The following is a 26,384-nucleotide window of genomic DNA, read 5'->3' on the forward strand; positions in this document are numbered from 1 at the left end:
TCAGAGTGTTGTGGATGGAAAAGATACTTGATATGATTTCAATATTCTTAAATTTACCAAGGCTTGATTTGTGACCCAAGATATGATCTATCCTGGAGAACGTTCCATGAGCACTTGAGAAGAAAGTGTATTCTGTTGTTTCTGGATGGAATGTCCTATAAATATCAGTTAAGTCCATCTTGTTTAATGTGTCATTTAAAGCTTCTGTTTTCTTATTTATTTTCATTTTGTATGATCTGTCCATTGGTAAAAGTGGGGTGTTAAAGTCCCCTACTACTATTTTGTTATTGTTGATTTCCCCTTTTATGGCTGTTAGCATTTGCCTTATGTATTGAGGTGCTCCTATGTTGGGTGCATAAATATTTACAATTATTATATCTTCTTCTTGGATTGATCCCTTTATCATTATGTAATATCCTTCTTTGTCTCTTGTGATAGTCTTTATTTTAAAGTCTATTCTGTCTGATATGAGAATTGCTACTACAGCTTTCTTTTGATTTCCATTTGCATGGAATATCTTATTCCATCCCCTCACTTTCAGTCTGTATGTGTCCCTAGGTCTGAAGTGGGTCTCTTGTAGGCAGCATATATACGGGTCTTGTTTTTGTATCCATTCAGCCAGTCTATATCTTTTGGTTGAAGCATTTACTGCATTTACATTTAAGGTAATTATCGATATGTACATTCCTATTACCATTTTCTTAATTGTTTTGGGTTTGTTATTGTATGTCTTTTCCTTCTCTTGTGTTTTCTGCCTAGAGAAGTTCCTTTAGCATGTGTTATAAAGCTGGTTTGGTGGTGCTGAATTCTCTTAGCTTTTGCTTGTCTGTAAAGGTTTTAATTTATCTGTCGAATCTGAATGAGATCCTTGCTGAGTAGAGTAAACTTGGTTGTAGGTTTTCCCCTTTCATCATTTTAAATATGTCCTGCCACACTCTTCTGGCTTGCAGAGTTTCTGCTGAAAGATCAGCTGTTAACCTTATGGGGATACCCTTGTATATTATTTGTTGCTTTTCTCTTGCTGCTTTTAATATTTTTTCTTTGTATTTAATTTTTGATAGTTTGATTAATATGTGTCTTGGCATGTTTCTCCTTGGATTTATCCTTTATGGGACTCTCTGCACTTCCTGGACTTGATTGACTATTTCCTTTCCCATATTAGGGAAGTTTTCAACTATAATCTCTTCAAATATTTTCTCAGTCCCTTTCTTTTCCACTTCTTCTTCTGGGACCCCTATAATTTGAATGTTGGTGCGTTTAATGTTATCCCAGAGGTCTCTGAGACTGTCTTCAATTCTTTTCATTCTTTTTTCTTTATTCTGCTCTGCAGTAGTTATTTCCACTATTTTATCTTCCAGGTCACTTATCTTTTCTTCTGCCTCAGTTATTCTGCTACTGATTCCTTCTAGAGAATTTTTAATTTCATTTATCGTGTTGTTCATCATTTTTTGTTTGCTCTTTAGTTCTTCTAGGACCTTGTTAAAGGTTTCTTGTATTTTCTCCATTCTATTTCCAAGATTTTGGATCACCTTTACTATCATTACTCTGAATTCTTTTTCAGGTAGACTGCCTATTTCCTCTTCATTTGTTTGGTCTGGTGGGTTTTTACCTAGCTCCTTCATCTGCTATGTATTTCTCTGTCTTCTCATTTTGCTTAACTTACTGTGTGTGGGGTCTCCTTTTCACAGGCTGTGGGTTTGTAGTTCCCGTTGTTTTTGGTGTCTGCCCCCAGTGGCTAAGGTTGGTTCAGTGGGTTGTGTAGGCTTCCTGCTGGAGGGGACTGGTGTCTGTGTTCTGATGGATGAGGCTGGATCTTGTCTTTCTGGTGGGCAGGACCACATCCGGTGGTGTGTTTTGGGTTGCCTGTGAACTTATTATGATTTTAGGCAGCCTCTCTGCTAATGGGTGGGGTTGTGTTCCTTTCTTGCTACTTGTTTGGCAAGGGGTGTCTAGCACTGGAGGTTGCTGGTCGTTGAGTGGAGCTGGGTCTTAGTGTTGAGATGGGGATCTCTGGGAGAGCTCTCACCGATTGTTATTACAAGGGGCTGGGAGGTCTCTGGTGGACCAATGTCCTGAACTCAGCTCTCCCACCTCAGAGGCTCAGGCCTGACACGTGGCCAGAGCACCAAGACTCTGTCGGCCACGCGGCTCAGAAGAAAAGGGAGAAAGGAACAAAAAAAGAAAGAAAGAAAAGATAAATTAAAAAATTAAAGTTATTAAAATAAAATTTTTTTTTAATTATTAAAAAAAAAAAAGTAGAGAGCAACGAAACCAATAAAAAAATCCACCAATGATAACAGCTAAAAACTATACTAAAAAAAACGGACAGACGGAACCCTGGGACAAATGGTAAAAGCAAACCTATACAGACAAAGAAGCATACACATACACACTCACAAAAAGAGAAAAAGGAAAAATGAAATATATGTATATATATATTTAAAAAAAGGAAGAGAGAAACCAAATCAATAAAGAAATCTACCAATGATAATCAGCTCTAAATACTAAACTAAGGTAAACATATAAATCAGAATCTAGTCAGTCACATATAGCAAACCCCAAGTAAATCTACAGTTGCTCCCAAAGTCCACTGCCTCAATTTTGGGATGATTCGTTGTCTATTCAGGTATTCCACAGGTGCAGGGTACATCAGGTTGATTGTGGAGATTTAATCTGCTGCTCCTGAGGCTGGTTGGAGAGATTTCCCTTTCTCTTCTTTGTTCGCACACCTCCTGGGGTTCAGCTTTGGATTTGGCCCCGCCTCTGCGTGTAGGTCACCCTCTGGCATCTGTCCTTCACCCAGACGGGAGGGGGTTAAAGGAGCGGCTGAATAGGGAGCTCTGGCTCACTCAGGCCAGGGGGAGGGAGGGGCACGGAGTGCAGGGCGAGCCTGCAGCAGCAGAGGCCAGCGTGACATTGCAACAGCCTGAGGCGCACCGTGTGTTCTCCCGGGGAAGTTGTCTCTGGATCACGCGGGCTGCACAGGCTCCTAGGAGGGGAGGTGTGGATAGTGACCTGTGCTTGCACACAGGCTTCTTGGTGGCTGCAGCGGCAGCCTTAGTGTTTCACGTCTGTCTCTGGTGTCCGCACTGATAGCCGCAGCTCGCGCCCATCTCTGGAGCTGGTTTAGGCGTTGCTCTGAATCCCCTCTCCTCACGCACCCTGAAACAATGGTCTCTTGCCTGTTAGGCAGTTCCAGACTTTTTCCCGGATTCCCTCCCGGCTAGCTGTGGCGCACTAGCCCCTTCAGGCTGTGTTCACGCAGCCAACCCCAGTCCTCTCCCTGGGATCCAACCTCCAAAGCCGGAGCCTCAGCTCCCAGCCCCCGCCTGCCCCGGCGGGTGAGCAGACAAGCCTCTCGGGCTGGTGAGTGCTGGTCGGCACCGATCCTCTGTGTGGGAATCTCTCCGTTTTGCCCTCTGCACCCGTTGCTGTGCTCTCCTCCGTGGCTCCAAAGCTTCCCCCCCCCGCCCACCCCCCGTCCCCTCCAATGAAGGGGCTTCCTAGTGTGTGAAAACTTTTCCTCCTTCACAGCTCCCTCCCCAAGGTGCAGGTCCTGTCCCTATTCTTTTGTCTCTGTTTTTCCTTTTTTCTTTTGCCCTACCCAGGTACGTGGGGAGTTTCTTGCCTTTTGGGAAGTCTGAGGTCTTCTGCCAGCATTCAGTAGGTGTTCTGTAGGAGTTGTTCCACATGCAGAGGTATTTTTGATGTATTTGTGGAGAGGAAGGTGATCTCCATGTCTTACTCCTCTGCCATCTTGAAGGTCCTCCTCCAGAGGATTATTAACTCCTTCAAGGTGCCCTGAAGTTTGAGGTCTAGTCAAAATTAAAGATACACTTTAGGTGACTGACCTCTTGTGATTTAAAATTTTCATCAATTTACATAATTTCACGTATTAATATCATAGATTATACTCTACTTGAAGCTAAAAATTGTTTCTTTAAATATTTAATAATTAAGATTTTTTACTGGTAGATATATCTATCCATTATAAGTTTAAAAATACAAACAGTGGGGATCTTTCCCCTCTACTTATTCAAATAATAACTACAGTGGATTATTATGCACCTTCTTTTGCTTATTTTTTTCTGTTGTACAAGCACTTGGATCAAACTTTAATAATTTTAAGTATTTCCATTTATTTATTTATTTATTTATTTTATAAATTTATTTATTTTATTTTTGGCTGTGTTGGGTCTTCGTTCCTGCATGCGGGCCTTTTCTAGTTGCAGCGAGCGGGGCTACTCTTTGTTGTGGTGCACAGGCTTCTCATTGCGGTGGCTTCTCTTGTTGCGGAGCAAGGGCTCTAGAGCACAGGCTCAGTAGTTGTGGTGCATGGGCTTAGTTGCTCTGCAACCTGTGGGACCTTCCCGGAACAGGGATCAAACCCGTGTCCCCTGCATTGGCAGGTGGATTCTTAACCACCACGCCACCAGGGAAGTCCTCCATTTATTTTTTAAACTTGTTTTACTTGGCATTTCTTAAAATAAGTGATGGAAAATATAACAACTTTGAAATGAAAGTCTGATGATTCTGCCCAAAATTAAACACAAAACTCCAATAGTCTGTGGAAATTAAACTTACTATACCTGAAATGATGCTGCTTTGGAACCAGATCCATGCAGGGTGGCCCACCCTTTCGAATAAGGAGGGCCTTCCAAATTCAGGCTCAAGAACCCTCCTTGGGTCAAGGTTATAGTCACCAACTGTCATTGGAAAAGCATGAGCTCAGACCTCCTTTTCTAGCACTAATCATGTATCAGTCGTGATCCAGCTAAAATCTCTGGCCCAATTTGGTTAAGAAAGCCAAGGAGGGATCAGACCCAGCAGCCTGGCCTCAACAGTACCAGGTGCTATTGTATTACCTTACAACTCACCACAACAGGCCAAGACAAGAGCTCAGAGAACCCTCTCCTACTAATGCACTGGTTTTCTTGGGAAGTCCTCAAACCACATTATATTCAATATAGTTTATTCTGGTGAGTCTGATCTGGGTTGTATTTTAGATCAACCCACTTATTCTCAGTTCAAGGGATCCTTCCTTAAACAGACACAACTGTTCAACTTCTTTTTAAAAACAAGCTAAATGCCAGAAGCCAACTCGGGGAATGTCTTCATGTGCAGGGGTTACTCTGACAGCAGTTCCTACTCTGTATCCACAAGCATAGGTTACACATTCTGTGTAGAGGGCTGATCAGTGGTGGGGAAGTCATTCTGGGGCATCCTTCACAAAATGAGATGTTTATCTCAAATGGATAAGTTGTCTCAGACTTTCTGTAAGTGGGATGCATCCTATTTTTTCTCTTAAACCTCTAACCTGTAACAAACAGGAAGATTATCTCCATAGTGCAAATTATAGAAACTTGAGTTCAGAGTCCAAGAATGTAAAACCTAGACTAAGAACTAAATGACTACTACATATGGAACCAGTCCACTAAGTTAAGCTGATTTTAAAGGCCTGGAGTCAAGTACATGATGAGTAATGTTTACTTTGTAACTCTATCTTTCAGGCTTTTCAATGATCTTTTTTATGGTGTGGTTGTCTTTAGTGTGAGGGGATCTTATTTTTAGCAGTGGGAGCTTAGTCGTATTACCCTTTTGAATGGCCAGCAGGGCTCCCCACTGTTTCATGACCATTTGCAGAACAGTGTCAGTCTCTGGGGCCCTTCATTTTTTTCTCCCCTGGTACAACAAGACAAATGCACTGAAATTGTGCCAAGATTTCGCTTCAACCCTAGCATGAGATAAAGAGGATTTACAGGCAAAGAAATCCCTTGAACAGCAGCCAAAAAAGCAGATAACTTTTAAATAACACAATGTGGTGGAAGAAACTGCCTTGTGGCAGTCTACAGTAGAGGAAAATAGCAACTATTTACAGTACATGTTGGCAAACTATCTGTTTAAGCTCTAGAAAAGGTGAAGGGTTACCATACTGTTTATGGGTTTCCTTACATCGCTAACACTGAATTGAATGTTACAAACAGAAGTCTTACATTTTTATTGTTTATCTTTAACCAAGTTCAATTGATTTACAACAATCAACCATCTGACTAATTCAATTTGAATGGAAATGAATTCAAAGAATACATTAAAAGAAACATATTATGATAAATTACCTAATCTTATACAGAGGTACCCCCTTCACTTTAAGCGAATTTAGATTTATAAAGTAGATAAATAATATATAATTGCTTTCTTTTACTGAAGGGCTCTTTTCTTTTTTTACATAAAATGATTCACCCTCAGATTTCTCTAAATAGTGAACTCTCAATGTTCTTAAAGTATAATTAGATTGCAAAAATTCTTTTCAAAAACATATTTTCTGGAACATATCTATTGAATCAAATGAAGTTTGTTATGCTAAGACTCTCAAGTCGTTAACATGGGAGAGTTGATGGTGTTGTGAGGTTTAATTGTTTCCAAAACCACAGTACTTGTGGGTGGAGCATGACAGTGATAATACCTAAAGGCACTGATTTTTGTTGTTGTTGTTGTTTTTGTTTTTTTGTTTTGGCCATGCAGCTTAGTTTCCCCGACCAGGGATCAAACCTACCCTGGCAGTGAAAGCCCAAGTCCTAATTCTCAAGGCAGTATACATTATTATATTTCCTGTGATCTTTCCAATCTTGGACCATGTTCATTAACACACTCAAAATATTAGTTCATACTTTTTTTTTAATTAATTTATTTTTTATTTTTGGCTGTGTTGGGTCTTCGTTGCTCCACGCGGGCTTTCTCTAGTTGCGGTGAGTGGGGGCTTCTCTTGTTGTGGAGCACGGGCTCTAAGCACATGAGCTTCAGTAGTTGTGGCACTCGGGCTCAGTAGTTGTGGCTCACAGGCTCTAGAGTGCAGGCTCAGTAGTTGTGGCACAAGGGCTTAGTTGCTCCGCGGCACGTGGGATCTTCCCAGACCAGGGCTCGAACCCGTGTCCCCTGCATTGGCAGGCGGATTCTTAACCACTGTGCCACCAGGGAAGTCCTAGTTCATACATTTTTTTTTTAATTTTTATTTATTTATTTATTTATTTATGGCTGTGTTGGATCTTCGTTTCTGTGCGAGGGCTTTCTCTAATTGTGACAAGCGGGGGCCACTCTTCATTGCTTCATCACGGTGCGCGGGCCTCTCACCATCGCGGCCTCTCCTGTTGTGGAGCACAGGCTCCAGACGCGCAGGCTCAGCAATTGTGGCTCCCGGGACCATTTGCTCTGCGGCATGTGGGATCTTCCCAGACCAGGGCTCGAACCCATGTCCCCTGCATTGGCAGGCGGATTCTTAACCACTGCGCCACCAGGGAAGTCCTAGTTCATACATTTTTTAAGCCAACAAACCAACCTTCCGATTTTCAAAGTAAGAATTATCTATACCCACACTTACAGCCAAAATTTCAATTCTTCTTTTGGCTCAGAAACTCTTGAGAAAATTTTTCATTGGTCATCCTCTTTGGTATGAACTGGCAGAGTGTTTTTTTAATCTTAATTTTTGCATAAAGCTGTAAACAGGTATGACTACAGTGGCTTGGATTCACCATTTTGAGACTATCATTTAATGTAGAATATGGATCTGTGGAAAATCTTTACACTAACATTTCTCTGTAATTAAAACATTGAGTTCTTTCACTGATAGGATTTTGGGAACAAACTATAGATGTAAACCCTTTAACCTACAATTAAACCATCAATACATACATTTAAGCAGTATTCCTAATACATCTTATTTGTTTCAAAATATTCTTTAAATATCTTACCTTAAGGTCTTTGCTTTGGTGCCTCTTTGCAGAATAAATAATGTCTTTTTTGAAGCATTACTCTTCAGGTTATGTAACTAGATCTATTAACTTGTCACACTTCATAATGTCTGTGGATTCATCAATCATTTGATTTAATTATCTTCTAGATTAGTGTTATCTTTATGGCACCTCACATGCCATAAATGCATCTACTTATGGTGCTATTCAAAAATGACATGTTTTCCTTGCCTGTGCCTTGCTGGTCCCAAACATAGACAATTTTCACAGAGGCTGTTAAACTGAACAATTCTGCAATTGTGCGTGTGTGACTTGGCTTTAGCTATGAAATTGAGCTTAATTTCGTAAAGGTATAACTATTTTCATAAAAGAATTTCATTTTTTATTTTGAGCTTGCAGATGCTTTAAGAAGTTTAAATCTTTCTCTCTTCAAGGTCTAAGCTGTGTGGAGTGGAGCTGGCCTGATTAGTTAGGCACTATTGCTTCACTTGATAACTTTTCCATGACAGCAACAACCAAAAAACAGGCTGAGGAGGAAAAGAATTAATGAAGAATGTAAATGCTAACTGGAGAAAATCCTCATTATTCTGCATGAAAGAGACTTAAACTTCCTGATTCCTTGGCTTTCTTGTTTGGCCACTTCTGCAGTATTTTTCCCAAATTTTATTGAGATATAATTGACATAAGACATTGTATAAGTTTAAAGTGTACACTATGATGATTTGATACATGTAGGTATTATAAAATGATTACCACAATAAGGTTAGTTGATATATCCTTCACCTCATATAATTAACATTTTGTTGTTGTTGTTGTTATGATGAGACTACTAAAACTCCATTCTTATAGCAACTTTCAAGTATACAATACAGTATTGTTAACTATAATCACCATGCTATACTTTACATCCCTGGAACTTATTCATCTTATAATTGAAAGTTTATACCTTTTGATCAACATCTTCCCATTTTCCCAGACCCCTCAGCCCCTGGCAACATCATTCTATTCTGTTTCTATGAGTTCGATGCTTTTAGGTTCCTCATATAAAATGAGATTATATTGTATTTGTCTTTCTCTGTCTGATTTATTTCACTGAGCATAATGCCCTCAAAGTCCATCCATGTTGGCATAAATGGCAGGAGTCCCTACTTTTTTATGGCCGAATAATCTTCTATTGTACATAGATACACATTTTCTTTATCCATTCATCTGTCAGTGGACACAAGTTGTTTTCACTTCATAGTTATTGTGAATTATGCTCTGCAGTATTGTTTTGAAAGTCATCTCTGATATATCAGCCTAGAACCTGTTTCTCCAGCCTTTGCAACAATGCTATAAATCTCTAATTCCCTGCTAACTAGAATAGATTTGTTGTCTGCAATGGGACTTCAAATGACACAGTAATTGAAATGAGAAGTGATTATTCATCTTAGAAGCTCAAAGATGTAAATCTGGGACTGGCTATTTGACCTGATTGAATTTGAAAACTGAAGATTTGCTTACTTTGAGAGGATGGCTTATTGGGAGTCACTTGTGGTCTCCTAAAAAGAAGTACCTATTGAAGAGTTCTGACAGAATAAGTGACTACTGCCATAGCACAGTGTGGTGGACAGAAGGGCTACAAGGGATGTGGGGAGGGTGAATTACTTCTAATTATATTTAGTTGTTCTGAGACAGGAAATGACAGTTTTAAGATCCCAGTAGAAGCCATGGCTAGAGAACCAGAGAGTGCCTATGACTGCCACACAATGATATTTTATCTGTTATAACCATAGTCTGGATCTGTAGATATCTGGTTTATAATGTGTGCTGAATTCAGAGCTTCACCAGGCTTCTGAGAAGGCCTAGAAGGAATGACCAACCCAGTAGCAATGAGCAACGCTAGTGTTTAGATTATGGTCTCTAAATTTCATTATCCACTGTAATGAACCAGGTCCAAAAATATTTCCAAATTATATATATGATAAATGACCTGTATCCAGAATGTATAGCAAATTCTTGCAACTCAGTAATAAGACAAACAGCCCAATTAAAAGTAGGAAAAATATTTGAACAGATGCTTCACAAAAGAAGATGCAGAAATGGTTAACAAGCACAGAGAATCAGCTCATCATGATTAGTCATGAAGGAAATGCAAATTAAAACCAGAAGGAGATAGCACTACATACCCAATAGGAAGACTAAAATTAAAAGGCCTGACAATATCAAGTGTTGTAGGGCATATAAAGCAAATGGATGTCTGACTCATTGCTGATGGGAATGCAAATATAGTATAGTTCCTTTGGAAAACAGTTTGGCAAGTTCTCATAACATCAAACATACACATGGCATAAGATCCAGAAATTACACTCTTGGGTATTTTCCCAAGGAAGGAGAAACATATGTTCACACAAAAACCTGTGTATAACTGTTTAGAGCAGATTTATTTATAACAGTCCAAAACTGCAAAGAACCCAAATGTCCATCAACCAGTGAATGGATGCTGTACATCCATGGAGTGCAACACTACTCAGCAATAGAGAGAAACAAGCTATTGACACATGCAGCACCATGGACAAATCTCGAAAGTATTTGCAAAGTTTAAGAAGTCAGACTGAAAAGGTAGTGTATTGTGTGGTTCCATATATAAGATGTTCATAAAAATGCAAAATTAAAGGGAGAAAAAACGGATCAGTTGTTCCCATGGAAGTGGGATGGAGAGAGAGATCTGACTTCAAAGGGGCATGAAGGAAATTGAGATGATGGAAATGTTCTATATCTTAATTGTGGTAGTGGTCACACAACTGTAAACATTTGCCAAAACTCATCCAACTGTATAAATAGGCTCTCAAAAAAATAGACATGTGCAGTAAAGACTAAGTCTGTGGGGAAAAACAGAATCAAAACAGCAGTTTTAATTATTTCATGAAAACCCTTTACAATTTGTTATAACACTGTATTTTCAGGATGGGCTGGTATGATGTATTGGCTCAGAACATGACTGACAGTCAAGCTGACCTCAGCTCAACTCCTGGCTCTGCCATTTATCGATAGAGTGACCTTATGTCAATTACTTCATTTGTATCTTACAGGGTTATGGTGGGGGTTTAATGCTGCATTCTAACCACTTCATAATTGCCTGGCTCATAATAAGTATTCAATAAATATGAGTTATTTGAAGAATATTTAGAAACAGCCAAGGTGGGGAGACACACACATTAACAAATGAATTACAATATCATGTGAAAATAGCAGAAATAGAGCAGGTATAAGGTACAAAATGAGAAATGTTTATTATGTTTGGAGAATTAAGACTTTCTGGAGGAAATCATGACTAAAATAAATTTTGAAAGACAGACAGGTTTCAGGTTGATTAGGAGAGTTAAGGGCATAAAATGTCATGGTGTCCTTGAAGAATTATGAGCAGTTTGCTATTTTTTTTTTTGAGTGATTAGAGAAGTTATTGCAGTAGGGAGGAGTCAGCCAGAACAAGGTCTTGAATGCAAATTTAGGAATCTTATTGCATCTCATCATGTATGTGGTGGAGTGACTGGGGACCAGCGAGGAGAGAGACAAATTACAAAGATTACCTGGGTCATCCTGGAGAAGATGGACTGAAGCCAGGAGAAAGTCAGAGGATGGGAGACGTGTCAGAAGGCTTGTCTGATGAAATCAAGCAAAGGATGGTGACACTCTGTACCCAAGCTATGGGAATGGAAAAGTGAGAATAAATTCAAGAGAATCCAAATAACTGCATATGAGGGAGAATAAGTCTAGAATGACTGTCAGACTTCATGCTTGGGTATCTAGGTGGGTGGTGGTACCCCTTGATAAATAGAAAAATGTTTATATTGGGAAAATAATGAGTTTAGGTGGTAAACACCTGTGGACATCCAGGTGGAGCTTTCCGTAAAAAGAAGGATACATGATATAAAATACAGGTAACCAACAAGGACCTACTGCACAGGGAATTATACTCAATATTTTGTAATAACCTATAAGGGAAAAGAATCTGAAAAAGAATACATATATGTATGTGTGTATGTATATATATATATATGTGATTCTCTTTGCTGTACACCTGAAACTAACACAACATTGTAAATCAACTATACTTCAATTTAAAAAAAAGAGGCTATATGAGCCTATAGCACAGTACTGGAGTCTGGTGGGGAGCTATGTATATGGCATTTGAAGTCACAAAAATAAGTAAAATCACCCTGAAAAAGCTATAATATAACAAGAGAACCAGGGACAGATCCTTGGGAAATATCAACATTTAAGGCTGTACAGAAAGGACCTTAAATAATGCTTATGAAACTAGGAGGATCAAGGAAACCCAGGAAGGTGTTTCAAGTATGAGGTATCATCAAGAGTGTTATTTGCAGCAGTGATGTCAAAAAAGATGAAGTCTGAGTAACAGACAACGGATTTGGGTAGTTGTAGTGGTAGGACCAAACCAGATCACTATGGTTTGAAGAGTGAATGTAGGTTAAAAATGTGGAAGTATCAAATGCAAGCTACTTTGGGGGAAATTCATGGTCAAGAAGAGAAAGAGAAAAACAGAATGACAGCTAGAAGGAGCTACAGGTTCAAAGGAGGCTTTTTGTTTTTTGTTTTTTGTTTTTTGTATGAGGCAAATGAGAGACTTCACAGTATTCATATACTGAAGGGAAGAGAGAGAGAGAGAGAGGCTAAAGATACAGGAGTGTATTATTCAAGGTCCAATCAGGAGACGGAAATCACATGTTATTTGACCATACAAAATCTAATATAAAGAACTGTTAAATATGTATAAAGTTGTTTATCAGGTAATTGAAAAGGTAAGAAGAGGACATAAAGGGATAGGAAAGAAGCAATGGTAAGAAGCATCTAACACTCTTAGGACTGGGAGGCCAACGGAGACAGGTAGCAGATGGAGTTCAAAAAGCCTGAGGGGAATTCAGGAGAGGGAGAGATTTTTTGCTAAGATCAATCAAAGAGTATTTTATGAAGATGGCATTTGAGCTGGGCTTCATTATGCAGAAATGAAAGAATATTCCAGGAGTTGTGCAAGTTGCCCATGACCTCGCAAATGGTAGATGCTTAATAAATATTTGTTGAATAGATGAAATGATGAAGGAACAGAGTGAGCACAAATCTAAAGGAGAAAAGCATGGAAAAATTTGGGGGAACAGTAAGTTTGGCTGGGGCTTGTGTTTGGGACAGGGGTGGGCTGCACAGATAGAACGGGGGTGGGGGGCAGATGGCTTTGAAGAACAGGCTAACGAGCTTAGACTTTATTTTAGGAAGCCGCTCAAGTCTGAGTAGGGGAGTGACATGACTAGAGCAATAATTTCCGGAAGGTTGATCTGTGGTACCAAGAAAGCACTGGAAAGAGAAACCGAAACCATCACTTAGAAGGCAAAAAATGATGACCTGGATTGGGGTGACAGTAAAGATTTAAGAGAGGGAATAGACAGGGGACAAAAAGTAGAGGGCGGATTGATTTAAGTGCTGATTGGAGTTGGGGGTGGAGGGCGAAGAAGGGAAACTGAAGTTCCAGGCTATTGGGAGGAATGGCAGAAAGAGGAAACAGCTGTAAGAGGAGGTTCTGAAGGGACATGATACGTTCTGTGGGGACAGACTGGACACCCTCGTGCATGGAAAGTCAGCAATGCAGGTCGGCAGCTCGGCGGAGTCCGGGCAGCAGGTGGCGATTTGGAAGGCACCTCACAGAAACTCTGGCCGAGGCCTGTCGCTGGAAGAACGCATCCGCACCCGCACCTCAGAGTATGTGAAACCATAGCCCGTCCTCTGGCCAGCTGCTGAGGCGGCCCTGTCTCCCGATTTACACTTGTCACTAGGGCTGGCCCTCAACAACTGGAAGGAGAGGATTCCCAGTGTCTATCCTGCCCCAAAGCCCGGGACTCAGGAACAGAGGGCGCACACAGCTCCTCAGGTACCTACCTCTACTCGCGAAGGGGAAAGGGGCGCCTCGGGAAGCCGAGCGCGCGCTTCCACGGCCGAGGCGCACGCGGGCGCGGATTGCGCAGGCGCGGCCCGCTGTCGCCTAGCAACCAGGCACAACAGTGGACTAGAGACGCGAGCTGGCTGCAGCCGGTGCAGCTGGCCAGGTCTGAGAAGCCGCTGCCCGGCGGGATCTCCCTGCAGGTAAAGGCGGGAGGGCGGCTGCACCGCTACCCCTGCGGTTTGAAGAGAGGCCCAGGGTAGAGGCCCCAGCAAACTTTGGGGAAGGAGATAGTGCCCCGCGTGTGGGGGGCATCTGGGGCAACTGAGGGAACACCTTCTAAGGACCTCTGGGTCCCTGCCTTACGCCCGCAGTGTTAGACTGTGGTTCCCGTGGATTTCATAAACGTGCCGGCCGCCTCCTATCTAACAAATAGGTGACAAAACTGAGGCCCAGAGTGAGGATCTGAGGGTCTAAGATTCCATTACTTGACTCTGAGCAACTCAAAAAGTGGGTCCCCAATTGCTCTAGCCCTTCTCCTCAAAATAAATCTCGTTAGAAAATGTTTAAGATCGCATAGGCTGAAAATTCACAAAAAAGATCAATAAATTCGTGAAAAAATGTGACTCCTTTCCAGTAACCAAGAAGATGCATATTCAAAGCAGATTTGTTTTCATGTCCAATGCCGTGAAGTTCATACCTTTTCACCCAGTTATTTTACTACTAGGGATTTCTCCTAAAGAAACAGTTGCAGATGTAGATGAAAATTCTATTGTCTAAGGATGTTCATTTGCAACCTTGTCCATAATTCCAGAAAACTGGAAACAAATGCTCAACAACCGGGGACTGGCTAGATGGTGGATTTTAAAATATTATTTTAAATGACATGCTGATCCACTAATGATGATTGAAGCAATAAATGGAGAATGAGATTTCATGAACTTGTCCATTAGTTTAAGAATTTAGTAAGAAAATGGTCCCAGGAAGGGAAGTTGAGAATAGCAGATAGAAATCCAGGTAAGATGGTAAAATCGCTATAGAAAATACACAAAACATGAGCTATATCCAAATAGTGCTGATCTCCCTAAACTTATTTCTGAGTGATTTTTTAAAAATTCCATATTCCCTTCCTTGTTTTCCAAATTCTCTGTAATGAAATGTTATACCTTTATAAGTGAACAGTAGACACAGAATCATACACTTAAAAATGGTTAAAATGGTAAATTTTATGTGATGTATATTTTAGCACAATAAAAAAAATCAATGGGCAGGTGGTAAAACAGTCAAGGAAAACAAGTTTAGTTTGCTTCAAAAAGTCAAAGAGATTTATTTTCTTAATTTGACGTCTCTGTAGCTTTAAAGGGAAATGAGTCTTTAAAGAATAAAATAAGGTAATTTAGTTGTATCAACGTTGATTTTAAGTGAAATGTTTAACTTACAAATTTAAAAAAAGCCTTAGGGTCATCTCTGGGGTTCACTGCCCCTGGACTATGTCAGCTGTGTATTTTCTCCCCTATTAAACTGTTATATCCAATATGGTAATAAAAAAAACAAACGAAATGCTTCCTACTTCACCATATTGCCGAGGACCAGTTCCATCTCTGTAATCCTGTATGTTTAGGCTATTCCAGCCTCTGTATTTTTCAGTATGCAACTACTCAAAACCACTATCCTGAAATGGGAAAAATAAGTTCCTGAGTGAAAATCAGATGACTTCAAGTAACTTTCTACGGGTGTAATTTACTTGCTTCTTGAATGTTATTCATAAGGAATTCTTTTGTAAAGCAAAGGCTGCTATATCTTGGAATTGGTTATAAAGAGCTGTGAAATCTCTTTTTCCTAGAGAAATCATAGGTCAGATTTTCATCTGTCCAGAATAGTCTGTGTGTCTGCCTGAAACATTATAGGCACAAAGTCTAGGATCTCTGTGCTTTTCAAGTATCTGTGAAAGAAAGATATTTGGGATCTGAAAAAAAGCATTTGGTCTAAAATATGAAAAGAAAATTCAAAAATTAATATTAAGTGTTTTATTAATATTAAAATTACATTTGAAAACAATTTTCTTATTTTGCAAGAATTTCCAGGTGTACAAACTGATGAGTCATTTCAAATGCAAAATTTCAAATCTTTTTTATGATGAAAATTATATTTAACAGGGGATGTGGGTGTATTTTAATGTTTTAACATATTAGGTATAGCATGAGGTAGTGCACAGCATAAGCTTGCCCAGGCCCTCAAGGATCTTGAAATTTATGTGACTTGAAGTTAGGGACCTGGAATAGATGTCTTTCAGAAGTCACTATGAGTTTCTATGAACATGTGGCTTTTTAACTTATGTGATCAATTCTTGGAGTTGCTTTTGTCCCTTGGCAAGCCATCTGAACTAACCCTGACATTGTAGATTCTCTCCAAAGATTTCCCACTTCCCAAAATTTTCTTGAGACTATAGTAATTTCCTTGAGACTAGAATATACCATCTGAGATTGCCCTAATACCAAGCATAACCCCACAAACTCTCATTGGAGAAAACATGAAAGATTTCTAGGGTTATTTTAACAGTCACCACCAGCATCTTGGAAAGTTCTCTGTACCCAGGTGGAGTTAGTAACCCCAATTTCCCTAGAATACATCTTTTGAGATTCTCAATTACTTTTTTATTGAGCTATGGAATACATTAGAGAAAACATTTTTTTATCTGGGAAAATGACACATATGTTCACTTGGTCTTGGTAGATCTTGGATATCATTCAGAAAACAATTACCCCCAGGAACAACAGAGTTAATGATTTTTATAAATGTCAAATGCCCAGTATGTACCAGACACTGTTCTAGGTGCTTGGGGTAGATCAGTGCAAGAAAGCAGACAAAAATCCCTCCCTTTGTGGCAGAACATTCCTGCAGATCTCAAAAGTAATTTAGATTTGGTCTCCCAAGACCTACACAAGTGAGCTATAATCATGGCAAACCATTACCTGTTAGTAAGTAAAATTTATGTCATTAATGTATTCTCCTTCTTTCCAAACTGGAAGCCAGGACTAATGCCCAACAATCTTATCAATAAGTTCCTTTAAAATTGTGACGTTTGGGATGTAGGTAACATATTTGTATACGTGCAATAATTTCTACATGTATTGCCTAGTTTCTTTTTAGGTAAAATTTAGAGGACGAAGTACATCTCCTCCTAGGAATGCAGGTAACTGAGAGATTTGTACATATACAATGTACAAATGACATTTTAACCATTTGTGGCATCTTTTTCCAGAATGGGTAAAAAGATAAAGAAGGAACCAGAGCCCCCTCCCAAGGATGTGGTAAGTTTCTGATTTGAATACTAGCAGCATGTTAACAACCAGTTTTAAAAATAAACTGTTGAAACAGTTTGGCATGTACCACTATATACATGAGTGCACGGTGGCAGAAGTCCAAAGTCTGACTAATGATAAGATTAGTCAGAGAAATCTAACATTATGTAAACAAACATTTACAACATTGTCATTACCTGATTAGCACAATTAGAGAGTAATTATTAGCTTTTCCAGTATGTGGATGGCATGTTTATAAGCCTAGTTAATGAACAAATAGTTTTGGTTTGTTCTTTCAAATACTTTAAATTTACATTTGCCAGTCTCTCATTAATGTTAATTATCCAAATGAATTTTAAAAAATGACTGGAAGTTATGCTATAGCTATTAAGTATGTATGTGAGGTTGTCTTAAGATGACTATTTGGATATTGGAAGTCCTGTATTTTCCAATTCTATGGAGAGAAAAATCTGTGTTCATTACCTTTTTCTCTTTCCAGTGCTTGAATAATGCATTCCCCACAACACAAAACCTTGTCTCTCCCTTTTAAAAGCAGGGTTCAACAATGTCCAATAGGTTGGTCATTTGGGACAAGGTGATCTTAGAAGTTGTAAAATAATTTAAAGTGATCATGGTAAATAAGCATGGATCATACAGAAAATTATTTCCATAGCGGTAGTGATTATAGAAGTAAACAATTAGAAGTAACAAAAATGTTTTATAATAAAAACTTAGTTAAATAAATTATTCCATTTTGATAAAATGATGTCACTGAATATTTGATAGCATGGGAATATGATCACAATATATGAATTAAAAAGCTATGATATAAAGAGAAAAGAAATTGAGTTATTTGTAGTGAGGTGGATGGACCTAGAGTCTGTCATACAGAGTGAGGTAAGTCAGAAAGAGAATAACAAATACCGTATGCTAATGCATATATATGGAATCTAAAAAAATGGCACTGATGAACCTGGTGGCAGGGCAGGAATAAAGACGCAGACGTAGAGAACGGACTTGAGGACATAGGGGGGAAGGGGAAGCTGGGACGAAGTGAGAGAGTAGCACTGACATATATACACTACCAGATGTAAAATAGATAGCTAGTGGGAAGCTGCTGCATAGCACAGGGAGATCAGCTCGGTGCTTTGTGACCACTTAGAGGGGTGGGATAGGGAGGGAGGGAGGGCGACGCAAGAGGGAGGAGATATGGGAATATATGTATACATATAGCTGATTCACCTTTTTGTACAGCAGAAACTAACACAACATTGTAAAGCAATTATCCTCCAATAAAGATGTAAAAAAAGAAAAAGAACCCATCTGAAAAAAATGGAAACTCACCAATTTTTGGTTTCTGCTATGCTTACTGGGATACTGAGTTAATCAGTTTATAAGAAACTACTATTCTTGAATTGTAGTTGTTCTACAGAAAGTGGAGATACAGAACCTATTCTAATTACAAAAAAAAAAAGCTATGATAAAAAATTAAAGCAGGGTTTTATTGTCTCTCTTTAAAGTTTATGAACTACTGATTATGTTAAAAATAGAAAATGTCCTCAATTTTCAATTTAAAAACATATTTTGAAACAGACATTTGGTGTGGTTGTCTTCAAATAAAATGTGAATGAGAAAAAATTGTGTATAGTCAAAAGACTCGCAGGATTTTACTGTTTGAAAGAATCTGAGGTTAGTGCAGGAATCTTCCCGACAACACTGGAACACTGTGGTTACAAATATGACCTTTGTCCCAGCTCTGCGTCTCATAAACTGTTATTTTGGTGAAGTTGCCAAATTTGGCCAAGTTATTTCAGCTTTTTTTTTTTAATCTCTTAAATGAGAATTGTCATGTCCAAGTCATTTTGGTTGTTCTATCGATTACAATGAGAGTACATGAAGTTCACAGTGCCTAGCACGTAGAAAACACTCAGTAAATAAGACCTGTTGTCTTGCGAATCCTTTAGATTCTGCTACACACACACACACACACACACACACACACACACACACACACACATCCCTATATAACTCCTGTATGATCCTTCAATGCAGCTGGAAACAGAGGCTACAGAAGACCTGTCTGTCCAGGTCTAGGAAAGCTTTGCAGAGAAGGTCACTGTGGTCTCCTGATACAGTTCATCAGTCTGGCTGCTCTCCTTTGGACATACCCCTAAAATGTTCTAAATTCTCTTAATTTTTCATTGCATCTTATTTGCATTACCCTTCTTTTTGCTGCAGAATAGCATTATTGACATCCTATTACTACCAGAAAGTGGAGTCATGCACACAGTACTTGACGACAAACACTTTCTGATTAAAATTAGAATCAAGGAACTATTAAACAATAGATACATTTGTCTAATACACGCTCCATAATTTTATAATGTCTTGCTGGTGTTGTCCTCTGCACTCCAGTCCTTGAGGAGCACAATCAAGGACTGGGAAACAATTCCGATCCTCAAGTTAACAAAAATCTAGCTTTTGATTCCTTGGGTCACAGCAGTCTTGAGGGCAGCCAAAGGCATGTGTAACAGTGACCGTTGCTCTCTGACAATCCCCAGGATCCTTCCAACCTTCCCCTACTCTGATTTTATGTTAATAAAGCTCATAGAGTAGTATTAAAGTATCTAACTGCTCTTCTGTCTTATAAATTCTAATGCTTCAAAACACTATAGCACAGTTTAAACTATCTGAACTTGGAATTTGTTCCGAGGTATACCTCTTCAAAGTCTGTGAAAGGTTTGTTGTACACATTAGAAATAAAAACCAGATTTAAAAGAGGGATATATAGCTGCTTGAGAAAATAACCTTTTCTGTGTCAAGTCATGGCAATTTGCCATATATATCTCCTAAAACATTGTTTCCAAAGATTTTTATTTTTATTAGTCTTTCATCTACTGGTTAAAATGGGTAACGGGGACAGAAAAAAAGAGTGTTTGGTGATAAGGTTAAAACAAAATGCTCCCTTTGCTCTTGTCGGTATTCTCACTGTCAGAGCATACACTGACATGTGCGTTTATGGTTCACTGCTCTCCGCTTCTTCTCACAAAGGAGAACACCAGCTAAGAAGATGCCTGAACGGGGGGAAGATATGGCTTGAATAACCAACACAACTATATTATGCTTTCCCCAATCATTTCCAAGTCTGGCTGAAAGGTTGTTTGTGATGCTTTAACAAAAGGCAGACTTCTTCTGTGGACTGATTGCACGAAAGAATTATTAACAGAAACAACGTTCGTAGGCAATGGTTGGTATAAGGCATGAAATTCGGTTACTGAGTATGGGCTCCAGGGTTATACTGTCAGAGTCTGAATCCTCACCTCATCACCCACCATCTGTGACCTGGGGCAAATCTCCTAACCTCGGTATTCCCCAATGAGGATGTAATCATGTCCACTGCATACCCTCTCACAGCAGTGGGGCAAGGTTAGAGAAGTAAAAGATGCTTAGAACAGTGCCAGGCATTAGATAAGAACTTAGTAAATGTAATTATTAATGATGTAGTTGAGGGTGCTGTCCATCATTGTACAAAACTGTTGAAGTTTGTGTGAACTGTCCAAGGAGGCAGGGGTATCAGCTGTGAGAGCCCATCCGGCCACTGAAGTTCCCAGAGGCCTAGAGCACAGGCATCACGATTCATGGTCAGGTCTTCGAGTTTAAGAGCACAGAAATTTTATTCTCTTATGTTTCAGAGGCAGTTGAACTTTAGTGGGTAAATCCACAGTATTTAAACTCACAAGAGGCTATGATTTGGCCTTGGAATCTTACTGGTTAAGTATCAAGTCAACTGAACATTTATGTTAATGGATCAACGCCTTCCTGTTAGGTGCATACAGGGAACCAAGCATGGTGGGTGTTGAACCAGAGGAACGGGCAATAGTGGAAACTGCTCCCTCACCTGGACAACCAAACCCAGTTCCCTGGACGAGTGGGATGTCCCCAGGGTCTTGTTTTTCTGGACCCTTTTCATCAGCCTCAGAACTCAACCTCTAACTCTGTCATAGACTGCCAAAACTGCCATAGACTTTTTTTCTAGGAATGAAGCCTCTTAGGGACTTTATTTTCCTATCTTTCTCCCTCATCACAGATATATGTATAAATAACATACATATACAAAACTGTATAAATAAATATTGGCTTGCTCACCTTGCTCTAAAGATTTGCTATTTTGATTCAGGTTGTAAAGCAAATGAAAGGCCATTTTAGCGGTTTTCATTTTAACCTTTACCCTTTTGCAGATTTTAAGTGATGTCTACAGAGTCTGTAATAAAAGTTCATGCTCGAGTGGTGCAGTCTACTTCCTTCTGTTTATCTGTCTCCCTTTTCCTGTGCAATTGGCTCCTCGTGATCGGAGACCACTGACTTGGTAATAAACACATTCCAACAGAAATCAAAAAAGCCTTTTATTTGCACTTACCGGCAGCATAAAAATCACTCAACTCTCATGATTTATCTCTTTTCACTGAGTTCAGCTTTATAATTGTATGTTCTTTTAGACTTGTGCTGTCTAATACAGTAGCTACTGGCCACATGTGGTTATTTACATTTAAAATAACTAAAATTGTATTAATTAAAATCAACAATAAAAAATAAAATGAAAAATTCAGTTCCTCAGTCTCATCAGTTACACTTCAAGTGCTCAGGAGCCACGTGGGGCTTGTGCCTGCCATATTGGACAATGCAGGATCAGAACATTTCATCGTTGCAGTTCTGTTGGGCAGCCTTATCCTAAATAGTCTTATTTCCTTAACAGAGGTAGAAAAGCATCTCTACACGTATATGGCTTCTCTAATTGACTGGGTTTAAAACTCAAAGCTTAGCCAAAATGCTTCCCCTTTCCTTCATTCTCTTTGTAAATAATTTTGGTTCATCGTTTATTCAGTACAGAGCACGAAATTATAATTTCACAACCAGCTTGTTGGTGACTGACTATGAGTTCTTCATGGGAAAGCAAATGGAATCTGTAATTACAGCACAGGATTATATATTTAGTCATGTGGCATTCTTTTATAGCTATCATTTTATTCTCGGCGCCCTTTTTAATGAAAAATTACTATAATGCCGCAGGCTCTGTAGGAGAAACACATGTCATGCCAAGTTTCTCCACTGTCTGCCAAACACTGGTATTTCTCCTCCTTTGACAGCTCTTACAGTGGTAACTCTCACGGTCTCAAACTTCCTCTTAAGCTTCTTGTACCCCCATCACCTTTTTCTTAAGGATGACCAGAAGATATGGCAAAATACCGAAGCATTTTCTGAACCACTGAAGGAGCATTAAAAGATACTTAAATGTATTTCCACCTACCCTGCTCCTTTGAGAATTGTAGCCATTCTGTGGAGATCACGACAAATCTATGCTTCAACATAGTTTACTCATTCACGTGCTCGTAAAATCAGCTTTAAAAATACTGAAATATCAGAGGTCTCTGAAGTGGAAGTTCTAAAATGGAAGGAAAGGTAACCAGCCAGGATGCTAGGGAAACTGACTTAAGTGGAAAAGGTGATCTAAGGCTTTGATTCTCAAGGGTTTGGTGGTGGGTCGGGGGCCTTACGAGGGTAGGATGGTGACTGTGGACTCTCTCCCTGTAGAATGCACACCAAAAGTTCTGCACACAATTTCAGAGAGACAAGCTGTCCCTGGAGCCCACTGATGGGCTCAGATTTGGAATCTTCTTTTCTGGCATCAACAGACAGTACAACAGTTAAGGCACTTCAAGGCCACATGTATAAAAAAAGAAGTCTCCAGAGGCACTTTAATATATTCCTTTATAGACATTATAAGGATTCCTTTATAGACATTATTGAGGATTTCCATATATTGGGTGTTGTTCTAGGTAGTGAAGATAGAGAAATAACATAATCTTTTGTCTGAAGAAAGTCATTCATTTACTGGACAAATACTGAGTACATACCATATGCAAGTATTCCTTTACATCCTGGGCATATAGATCAGGCCTCAAGGCAATTTACATTCTAGTGGGGCAAACAGTCAATTAACAAATAATGTAATTCAGGTAATGATAAGATCAATGAAATTTTACCTGAGTTTTGTTGAAAAAATCTAGAATTTTAATTCCAAATCATTATTAACTTTTTTTTCTTATTATGTCATTACTTCAGAAATCCCTTCTTAAGAATTACACTGTGATTCAGACCATCATTATCATCCAGTTTAAATATCAATTTATCAATTTATTGATCCACCACTACTGTGTTTATATTTTGTCCTCCCCAATCTTGGCTGAAGTATTTGCCAAGTAATTTGTTTACGTGTACAGTTGGTATACTTGTTGAGTTTGTGAATGCCTGAACATGTCTTTTTCACGTATGAATGATAACTTAGCAAGGTATAAATTTCTAGAGTCACAATCCTTTCCTCTGAACTTTGTTGATTATCCTCAATAGAGGGCTGGTGAAGGGAAGGTCTAGGTCACTTGCTGAGGCCTCATCTTTCCTTATTTTTCAGTAATATTTCTGCTTCCTATTTCATATTTTCTATTCAGTCAAACTCCTTATTTTACGCACCATAAATGCAGCATTCATTCCCATTTTAAACCTTCCTGGTGTCATTTTCCCCATTTGAATATCCTTCCTCCTTATCTCAGCCTACCCCATTGTATCCATTCTTCAAATCGCACCTATAATTCTACCACCACCGCGGACTTTTCTCCATTTATCCCAGTTCAAATTAACTCCCCCTTCCGCATCACAACATTTATCGTCTCTGTCATATGTTTTTGTACTTCACAGAATCCTAGAATTTTATATCTGGAAGAGATCTGAGAGATATAATCCAACTCCCTAATTTTTCAGATTGAAAAAGACGTGGTTAGTGAGCTAGTGATGACTCCAAGTGCTCTGGCATTCTGGGGCTACCCCTTAATGCCTATCTAAGATGTTTCTCAAGCCTCAATCACCGGGTACTTTTAGAAGTTCTTCCTTCAAATTTCTCTGGATTTCCAGGCCCTTATGCTCTCCTGGTCAGTGTTGCAGACAGCATCCTAGCCATTGCTCTAGGCTCTGCTAGAGGCCATTTTTTCCCACTGGTTCATGTCACTGGAACCCGTAAGTGCCGCAAGCCTGGTGCATATGGCAGACTTTTACTGAAGATTTGTCTCCCAAAAAGAATCTAAGAGGCTTGAGGCTTTGATAACTCTTTCAGCTTCTACTACAGAGCTAGACATGCACAAACAACAGCTTCAATTTGGATGTTAGATAATGCTGTCCTAAAATCCAACAGCCATTTTCCCTCCAAGAGGTATTTTTATCCCAGCCACGTCCTTTCGGGTCATTGCTTACTGCCATCTTCTCTGTTTTCACTCTTTTAACCTCACACAATTATATCTCCTTATTCAGAATAATCTATCTCTCCATCCTCTACCCAAAACTGAACATCAATTTTTGCTATATCTCAAAACACATTAAGATGTGCATTTAGAAAGGGCCAACACAAAGAACCAGGTAAAGCTTTGAAATTCAAATTTTTTTCCTTTAACATAAGCAGAATGGTCCTCCATGGTCTCTGGAAATGGAAGAAAAATAGTGTAATAATTGGTTTTCTCCTTGACCAAACAAAACCCAGGGGGGTCATGCATTTGTTATTGTTCATTTCAACTCCACATGAATTCTCAAGATCTCACGGCAAGATACAGGACTTCTTAGAGTCCTATACTTTTTCTTTATACTATATTACCTTTTCCCCTGTTCCAGATTTTATCCAGTTTCATATTTTGTGATATGCTGTTATCTTTTGCTTTTTAGTTGTTTCACATATGTAATGCCTGCTTTTCAAGAAAGGGTGTAGTGGTTAGAAAGCAAGTAATGATCACTGAGACTGTCAGGGCATCTAATACATACAGGTTCTCAAGGATTCTTGTGTATTGACTAAGAATTATACTAATATATGTTATTTAATGAGCATCTATTATGTGCCGGACAATGTGCTAAATAAGTGCTTTACATACATGATCTCTAATCCGCTCCTTAATCCTTTGCAATAGGTATTATTATACCCGTTATTCAGAGAAGGAAACTGAAATTCTAACAGCGTAAGTAACTAGTTTGGTTCCCCATGGCTAAAATGAGAGACTACACCTGCCGGATTCCAAAATACTTTGCTCTTCCCTCCATACTCCAGGAATTCCAAAGCCGCCAATGTTGACAACCATGATGGTTTTTAAATAAAAAATTTACAATGCACTTTGTGGGCAGTGACCACATCCTTTTTGTAAGATTATGTTCTCTTTAAGTTTCAAGACACCACTCATGTTTTATGTGCTTTTAAAGCTCGCATGTGGCTCTGATATTTTTCTCTTTGAATTTCAGTTTGATCCATTAACAATTGAAAGCAAAAAAGCAGCAACCGTGGTGTTAATGCTTAATTCTCCAGAAGAAGAAATTTTGGCTAAAGCATGTGAGGCCATTTATAGATTTGCTTTAAAAGGTTTGGATATTTTTCAGTTTATCTTTCTAGTTCATTAGTTTCTTAAAAATATTTGCTACATAATGGGCACTTTTCTCCCCAGTCTTTAACTTACTTCCTGTCTGATGAGTTCTTTCAGACAATCAGAATATCATTTAATGCATCACCTGAAAGTCATATATCTCCCTATGTGCCTAACCTAGTCTTAAGGAGCAATTTAGTCAGTCGGTAGAATAGTCATTTTGAAGGCTTTATTGCAGTTTAAAAAACTGTAAATGTCACAGGAGCTGAAAGAGCTCCTAAGGATCAAAGCTGGAATAATTTGAGCAACAAAATAAACAAAGTATTAGATTTATAGCCCTATAATTTATATTAAAGAAGAAAATAAATATCCATAAGTCTATACAGACAAATAAACGATTGAATAAGTAAATAAATGGGAGAGAAAAGACCAATCTCCAATGCAGAAGAATCCTAATTTATGCAGATACTCTGCCCTTGAGGAGGTGGGATGCAACTTCCTATTCTTTAGGGGCTGTGCATAGTGACATCTTTCCAAAGAGTGCAAGATGGACACAGGGGGAAAAGAGTAAGTTTGTAGCAGAGAAACCTGACAAACACTACCTCTGCCAGGTGATCAAAATCAACATCAACAGAGATAAGTCATTTGATAATAAGTGCCCTTGACATGACATAATGAAAATGGCACTTCTATGTTATTTTCCCCCAAACCTATAGCCCCAGTCTAAATATGATTTTTTTTAAAAATAAAACAAATTCCAATTCAGGGACATCCTCCAATTACCTAACCAGTACTCTCAAAACTGTCATAGCTATCAAAAACAAGGAAAGTCTGAGAAACTCTCATAGCCAACAGAAGCTAAGGACACACAATGACTAAATGTCATGGGGGACCTGGATAGGATGCTGGAACAGAAAAAGAAAAACTAACAGTAAGGAAATCTGAATAAACTGTGGAATTTCAT

At 39.0% G+C, this 26,384-nt stretch overlaps 1 protein-coding gene and 1 long non-coding RNA gene across 14 annotated transcripts in view; one reads left to right on the plus strand and one right to left on the minus strand.

The window, feature by feature from the left end:
* Positions 1 to 872: 872 nt before the first annotated feature.
* Positions 873 to 13,745, minus strand: LOC309655035. Its single transcript, XR_014260567.1, has 2 exons — positions 13,674 to 13,745; positions 873 to 11,429 (listed from the first exon to the last, which is right to left on the minus strand). It is a non-coding gene; the product is annotated as an uncharacterized lncRNA (long non-coding RNA).
* ARMC3 (armadillo repeat containing 3) overlaps positions 13,709 to 26,384 on the plus strand; it is a 93,031-nt gene continuing 80,355 nt past the window's right edge. For 4 of the 13 annotated variants that reach the window (XM_082449690.1, XM_082449691.1, XM_082449685.1 and 1 more), the window contains exon 1: positions 18,983 to 25,419. In XM_082449690.1, coding sequence (XP_082305816.1) covers positions 25,212 to 25,419 — 208 coding nt within the window. In that variant the 5' untranslated portion in view covers positions 18,983 to 25,211. Of the gene's footprint in view, positions 13,956 to 16,933; positions 16,986 to 18,982; positions 25,420 to 26,384 lie in introns of those variants that run through there. The other 9 variants (XM_082449692.1, XM_082449694.1, XM_082449684.1 and 6 more) reach the window with 8 other exon arrangements.

Source organism: Balaenoptera physalus (assembly GCF_965194825.1).
Source record: "Balaenoptera physalus genome assembly, chromosome: 2".
NCBI lineage: Eukaryota > Metazoa > Chordata > Mammalia > Artiodactyla > Balaenopteridae > Balaenoptera > Balaenoptera physalus.